General features: G+C 33.1%; 1 protein-coding gene across 1 annotated transcript; it reads left to right on the top strand.

The window, feature by feature from the left end:
* The first annotated feature begins 208 nt into the window (after window positions 1-208).
* LOC134277302 (uncharacterized) lies at window positions 209-1,112 on the top strand. Its single transcript, XM_062759622.1, has 3 exons — window positions 209-316; window positions 534-674; window positions 859-1,112. Exons 1-3 carry the CDS (start codon window positions 214-216, stop codon window positions 1,110-1,112), a joined length of 498 nt encoding a protein of 165 aa, XP_062615606.1. The 5' UTR covers window positions 209-213.
* The last annotated feature ends 7,054 nt before the right edge of the window (window positions 1,113-8,166 follow it).

Raw genomic sequence — 8,166 nt, 5'->3', positions numbered from 1 at the left:
TCGTCGTTGCCATGGCCCTACCTGGATTCATAAATGAGGAGGTAACTGTCACCTTTTTTTTATAGATTATATGCTTATATGTTATATTTGATTCATTGAAAATTCAATAAACGAAAAAAACTCCTTTATTGAGAGTCAATAAAAGGAAATAGTCATGAATTTTTAGGATATAAATATGGGAATTTATATTATGCAATGTTTTAGAGTATCAAAATGAGCATCTTTTACGCCAGGATGTGTGTATACGATAAATGTTCAACAAGCTCTTACGTAGATCTGGATGAGAAGAATGAAACCAAAGGGCAGCTTCAGCTCTGTGAATCTCTTTCCCCCCTCTCTCTCTCTCTCTCTCATTTTTAAAAAGCTTTGTTCATAGTTATTTGATTAATCTCCGATATCTAAAAAAAAGTATTCTAAATAATGTCTCATGGAGGGAGTACATACATGTATACCCGGTATATGTGAAATACTATGGATGTCCTGGACAAGAAACTCTAACAAAACGGTTTTTAAAATAACTATATTTTTTTCAGCAATGATAGATGTGCAGATAGAAAGTCTCCTTGCTATCGTGCTTGGGGGAGTCGGATGGTTGATCCTTTTTTGGAATACCAAAAGAAAAGTGTCGATTCCATCCATGTTTGTGATTGGGGGAATTTTACTACTTGTGGCCGGTAACAGCTTTTAGAATTTTATGCTGATGTGATTGATATCAGTAAATAGCCATAGAACATCAATCTATCAAATAAAGAAAACCAAAAATATGTGGTGTAATCTTCACGATCAAAATGTTGAAATCAATCCTAATTATGGTATGCTTAAAACATAATTGTTTTTAAAAATTGTTTTCATTCATAGTTACATCTGAGTTCGCTGTCTTGCTTCGATTTATCGCCACGAACGCTTCCAGAAAAGCATCACAGGGGAAAGACAGCGCTCTCGGATTTCCATACTCATTAATACTTGTCGGCTTTGGTATTGTATTCATGCTTGTTGCTGTTATAAGAAGCTTTGTCTTCTTTATCAGAAATGAACATAATGAAGATAACACGAAGACTTATCAACAAACGGAAGATGAACCAGGGAGGAATATCACTGAAAACAAAATCTAAAGCTAAAAGACATCATCCTTAAAATATGTTGAGAATTAAAGTTTGCTCTATTAGAATATGTTATTATGATACATTTTTAAGTAATTTATACCTTTATGATCAATTAGACGTAAATTAAGTACTAGTATTTTACATTGTTTCAAATCGTCTGTACAATCAAATATATATACAGTATCATTTAAGAAAACAAAATTGTTCAGGACAACAGTGTAATATTTTCACTTGTAAATATAATTTTACAAATATGAACAGCAGAAGTTTATAAATATTAATGCTCTTTTTTATGTCCGTGAAATAGTTAATGTGAATTTCGCATCAGAAAATTTTGACATGAAAGCAGCTCATATTGCTTTGATGTTGATTTAGTTTTTGTGTTAAATTTGATTCACTTATAAAAACGATTATAAAACACGTGATAGCTATGTGTAAAAATAGTTATTAATGTGATTAAAATAATTTCGCATGTTTTAAAATTTGGATATGTCTTTTATCAAAGTCGTCATGTTCGCACGCGTGGCGCAGTGGTTAGAATGTCTGCTCTAAAGTAGCAAAGTAAGGAGTTAATCCTTACGTCGAAGGTTCGAATCCCAATGTGGAACGTGTAGACCGGTCATTCGGATGAGTCCGTATAAACCCCATGTCGCAATAAGTGCTGGTACGAAAAAGATTTCTCCGTACTCAATGGCCCCGTGTGTCGAGTATAAAACAAAATTCTCTTATCCAAAAGTCCGGTCTCCACAATGGGATTCGCACCCGCTGCTTAAGGATAAACTTCCTACTTAGCGACTCTAAAACAGACGCTCTAACCACTGCGCCACGCGGGCGACCAAAAGAGAGGAATTTACGTTTATATATGAACGTAATTAAAGCCTGCAGGTTCAAATTGGGATTAATTAATTGATTGTATGTTGTTTAACGTCCCTCTCGAGAATTTTTCACTCTCATGGAAACACCAATTCTTGCCGGTGGAAAGCTGCATATTTTGTCCTCGGCACTCAGGACCATTGAGCAGGGAGGGATCCTTTTTGTTCCAGCACCTGCGAATGTAACCTCGGTTTATACGATCTCACCAGAAGGAGTCTTCAAAATTAGAGAAAACAGAATGCAGATATAATTCATTGAAATTTTTTTTTAGAAGACATCTTTGTTTCTTTTTCTGCATCATTTGCTAATTCGTTTATGTTTTGATTAAAATACCTTTAAATGATCCTTGGTCCATGTGCTCCCCAGCCTATAAATGTTTCCCTTGCTGTTCTGGACAGCCCTAACTGAGAATGCGATATGCATTCCTAAGGAGCTTTCTCATAAACATTATGATATGCAGTTTCCAAATTACATGCATTTTGTTTTCACTACCATTTGAGAATTTTAACTATTTAAAAGATGTTAACATTAACTAGAGGGCTTCAATCGCAGACTTTTACTTCACTTTGAGGGTTACAAACTCTGGATTAAATAAGACGAACAGGGTTGTGTATGGATATACCTGTACGTAGAAAAACATCTCATTTTGTGTGTTGAATATTTAAAGGGGATGGATAATAACATACAATAAAAAAAAATATACGGTGTTCGTGCAAAATCACTGAAGCAAACGATTTGGTTTAATCGATTTTTTTTCAAGATTGTAGTTTCTAAATTAAAAACATTCAGAAATAAAGAAAAAGACGGTAGGACAACAAGAGATAGATAGGCAAACATACCTCATATATTAGGATATAAAGTTTTTAAAATTGCATACATCTTTTAGCTTTGTTATTAATAAAAGGATTTTGCCATCTAAAATAATCTAGTCTCTTTTTTAATATTTCACGAAAGAGGATTTGGATTGGTCAATCCAATCTCCTTTTTTCTATCGTCTGCCAATCATTTGAATTTTAAGTTGATGTAGTTTATACTTAAAACAAGGAACGGTTTCAATACAAATATTTCCTTGTGATTTTCTTAAAAAATGAAATTGATGTAAAATTAGAAAACTCATGCTTTCTGAATCATTAAAATTCCATGCGGAAAAATCATGCAGATCATTTTCCTCACATACATTTCTAAATGCTAATTGTGATGAACATTCATATTTTCCTTTATTTTCTAGAGAAGTTGAGAAAGATACCAATTTTCAATGGAATTTTCTGTCAGAAAATATTGTCCACAGGTATCGACTATATAGATTTTGATATATGTGATCTTTAAATGAATTTTACAAATTATATTTAAAAATTAAAGCTAAATATGAAGTATCTGGGCTAAAAAATTAATATACAAGATTAGGTGTAGATTTAGATAATATTTGTTATTTACGTTCAATTAAATTCAAATTTTCACCAATTTTGAACTTAAATAGCCCCACGTTTCTATAGTTAAATTGATTTTAAACTGTGTTTGCTACTCAATTCCGAGCCTGAAATAAACCGCGATTGGTTATTTGTGTAAAATTAAGATTTCTATATAAACCGCTATTGATTTATATTGTGTACAAGTAATTAACAGTCCTATCTTTATATAAAGAAACAAAATTGATAGATAGATCTTTTTAATTTTGGTAAGTGTGATACTTATTATTATTTAAAAAAAAAAGAAACCATATATGACTTTCATTTGGGAGACAACTGGGAACACTATTTTCTGAAGGGAAATTACTCTTGAAATGGATCATTTTGACTTTCCTTAAAATAAAGAAATGCATTAAATTAATGACGTCATATTCCCAGAATGACACCTTTATGCTAAATACTTTCTTTATCAATCAAAGCCATGAACGCAACTAATATTTGAGACAGTTTCAAAACTTTTTGAAAACATTTTATTTTTAGGGCACAGTGAAGCAAAAAGGTACCTTCTTTTGAAATATTGAGTTTAAGTTAATTTTCTTTTTCTTGATTAATCAAAAAAATTAAATAACCCTTGTCTGTAATATGGTTCTAAGGAAAAGTAAACACATATGTTCCTCGCTATTTATGTTGAAGACACCCATTTATATTAAAATAGCAGGCTATTATTAGACACAATTCAGTTCTATTTTAGACATTTTTACGCAATATCAAAGTTTGGAATTTAATGCCGAACAATAACGATTCTATTCAATTAAATCTTCGTTTAATTGCGCATTATCGACAAGTGCCAAAAATAAAGAATCGAATTACCAGGTAAACATAATGCTCAAAATTCTAACGCTCGTCTGGTCAAGTAAATTTTATTGTGATTTTTTCTCACTCTTTCTACACTTTTAAAATACTTCAGTCCAAAACTTGCTACAGATATCGTAGATAAATAATAAATATTTTAAAAATATTTATTGGTAGGTTATATTTGCTTACAGGGTCATTAAAACGACCACAGAATTTACAAAATGTTGACTTTAAACGAGGTCGTTGAATTCCCTGTAACATTAACTTATCTGTCCGTAGCCTACCTCTTTCAAAAAGCTTATCGTACACAAAGCAATTTCTAAATAAGTTAGGAAATGTAAACACCAGATCAGATGATAGCGGGATATTTCTACGTAAATAAGAAGAACTGACAATGGCAAAGTTGATCTCGTTTGTCATAGAGTTAAAATCAGAAGGTCCTGGGTTCAAATCTCGGCCGCAATTTACCTAAGCGGATACAAAAGGTAGGGACTGTTTCTTCACCAGGTGCTCGGCTTTTTGAACAGAATGTTGAGGTTCTTCGGAGAGGCCCTGGAAAACTGAGGTCCCATTTCATGGCAGGTGCTGGCTCGATGATGATACCTCACTGCCCAATTTTCAATTTCAACCTGCAAAGGTCTAAATTTGAAGACCTTCATTGATACATGTTAGCGATTCTATATGAGTGAAACATTCTTGAATGATACGTCAAGCAACAAACAATCACTGGATCAATCAATCCTACATATGCGTATGACCCCTATGATCACCATCCAGGTATGAAACATGTGAAAGACACTAGTGCCATTGATTTCAAGTTCACTGGGATATATCGAATGGACATATAAATGAAAGTTTACCGACTATATAGACAAAATTCCTCACTAAAACTTGACGATATGACTCTATTTCGTCGATATAATATTATCTTAATGTCGGTTGAATAATAAAAGACCGCATCAAGTGTTTTCTTCTTCTCATGTAGGTTCTGGTATAAATTCTGCTTCACATGATTATACATCAAATTATAAAGAAGTACGTGATACATTTTCATACACTTTTGTTTCATTAAGTGCCTATTTTCACCTTTATTTGATAGCACCTTATATATTGTTGTATACATCATACTACTGAATACAAAGTTTATCTGTTCAGGTGAGCTGTAATAATAATTAGGGACCTCCTCTTTGAAAAAAAATGCTTTAGGTAACGCACAAAAACAAACCACAATACGCAAAGAAACATAAAAATCTATTTGCATGTTTATCTTTAGAATGATATATATATATATATATATTTATTTATATATATATATATATATATATATATATATATATATATATATATATATATATATATATATATATATATATATATATAGAAAGCACAGAGAAATTCACTTTTACAAGGATACTCACTTCCGCCCCAGCCCGGGGTTGAACTCTCGACCTACGGAATCTGTCTCCTAGCAGTATAGGAACAGCGCGTTAGGCCGCTCGGCTATCTAGGCAAGTTAAAAAACTTGCTTTCGATGCCGATGGAATTCTCACAACGCTGCCCTACACTACACGGTCATTGAGAATGGAAGTGAGATACAGTTATTTTGACATTAGTTTTTAGAGGATTGTTACCAATACATGTTGTGATGAAATTAATTCTATTTATAAAGCACAAATTACAACAACTCTTAAACTAATATAACTGCCCTAAGTGAAGGAATATTAATATAGAAAGCACAGAGAAATTCACTTTTACAAGGATACTCACTTCCGCCCCAGCCCGGGGTTGAACTCTCGACCTACGGAATCTGTCTCCTAGCAGTATAGGAACAGCGCGTTAGGCCGCTCGGCTATCTAGGCAAGTTAAAAAACTTGCTTTCGATGCCGATGGAATTCTCACAACGCTGCCCTACACTACACGGTCATTGAGAATGGAAGTGAGATACAGTTATTTTGACATTAGTTTTTAGAGGATTGTTACCAATACATGTTGTGATGAAATTAATTCTATTTATAAAGCACAAATTACAACAACTCTTAAACTAATATAACTGCCCTAAGTGAAGGAATATTAATATAGAAAGCACAGAGAAATTCACTTTTACAAGGATACTCACTTCCGCCCCAGCCCGGGGTTGAACTCGCGACCTACGGAATCTGTCTCCTAGCAGTATAGGAACAGCACGTTAGACCGCTCGGCTATCTAGGCAAGTTAAAAAACTTGCTTTCGATGCCGATGGAATTCTCACAACGCTGCCCTACACTACACGGTCATTGAGAATGGAAGTGAGATACAGTTATTTTGACATTAGTTTTTAGAGGATTGTTACCAATACATGTTGTGATGAAATTAATTCTATTTATAAAGCACAAATTACAACAACTCTTAAACTAATATAACTGCCCTAAGTGAAGGAATATTAATATAGAAAGCACAGAGAAACTCACTTTTACAAGGATACTCACTTCCGCCCCAGCCCGGGGTTGAACTCTCGACCTACGGAATCTGTCTCCTAGCAGTATAGGAACAGCGCGTTAGGCCGCTCGGCTATCTAGGCAAGTTAAAAAACTTGCTTTCGATGCCGATGGAATTCTCACAACGCTGCCCTACACTACACGGTCATTGAGAATGGAAGTGAGATACAGTTATTTTGACATTAGTTTTTAGAGGATTGTTACCAATACATGTTGTGATGAAATTAATTCTATTTATAAAGCACAAATTACAACAACTCTTAAACTAATATAACTGCCCTAAGTATATATATATATATATATATATATATATATATATATATATATATATATATATATATATATATATATATATATATAGTTATAATTATGTTACATTGTTTCCTTTGATGTTATATATAAATATAAACTGTTCCATATTATACAACGGTACTTTAGAACTCGCTTATAGGTAGGTTTTTATGATTGGTTCTTTAATTCCATTTCTCTAATGATTTTTCATCTCCATTTTCTGTTTGATTTTTCTTTTGTTTTGTCTAATTCTGAACAAATGATACTTATTATATGTTTGTTCGTTCGTTTGTTTGTTGATTAACGTCCCTCATAAGAATTGTTCACTCATATGGAGACTCTACCACTTGCCGGTAGAGGGCTGCAAATTTTGACTTATACTTAGGGCCATAGAGCAGAGAGAGATATCTTTTTCGTGTTTTACGTGGTTCCTCGGTTTGAGCCAAAAATATGATACAATGAATAAAAGATATGGAAAATGGGATTCATTATCAGCCCATCAAAGTGACTGCAATACATTAAACATGAATTAAAACTTCTTCTTTTAAATGACAATTCGTCACTTAGTAAATAATCTTATATTTGTTATGGATACATTTTGAGACTAGATGCTTTCATGAGACAGTAATACCCGCACTAAGGTGTTTGCCTCTAAATGCACACTCCTCTAAAATTAGGCTTTACCAAAGAAAAAGAAAAAGGGCCTCCATGTATTCATCAAATTGAGCATAATATTCTCAAGTGAACATGTGACCCGTCACCATGGGCCTCGATCTTATAGGTACATGTATTTCATATTCATAATTCATTACCAGTCTGAAATTAAACAACAGAATTCAATTAATGATGTAAATTAGGTTTGAAACAAGGGGGGGGGGGTAAATTTTTGGCCCATAATTGGAACTTTTTAAATCTATTTTCTCATATAGATCAACAACAAATATTATTCAAATTAGTTTAAAGCGTTTTTGATGATTTTTTCCAAAATGTACAAACTTTTTTATACTTGATTAGGCAGAAACACCTTGAAAGCTGCCATATACCATTTATACCCAATCAATTTAGTCAACCCCCACCCTTCTCCCATCAACACACACACGCACAAACACACCCTATTTTCCTGTTTTTGGAAATAGGCCTAGATGGCAAAGTTAAGATAAAACA

The sequence above is a fragment of the Saccostrea cucullata genome, unplaced genomic scaffold (assembly GCF_032062105.1).
Source record: "Saccostrea cucullata isolate Sc308-1 unplaced genomic scaffold, CSIRO_AGI_Scuc_v1 ctg6635, whole genome shotgun sequence".
In the NCBI taxonomy this organism is placed as follows: Eukaryota; Metazoa; Mollusca; class Bivalvia; order Ostreida; family Ostreidae; genus Saccostrea; species Saccostrea cuccullata.
This window is presented reverse-complemented; position numbering and strand designations above follow the sequence as displayed.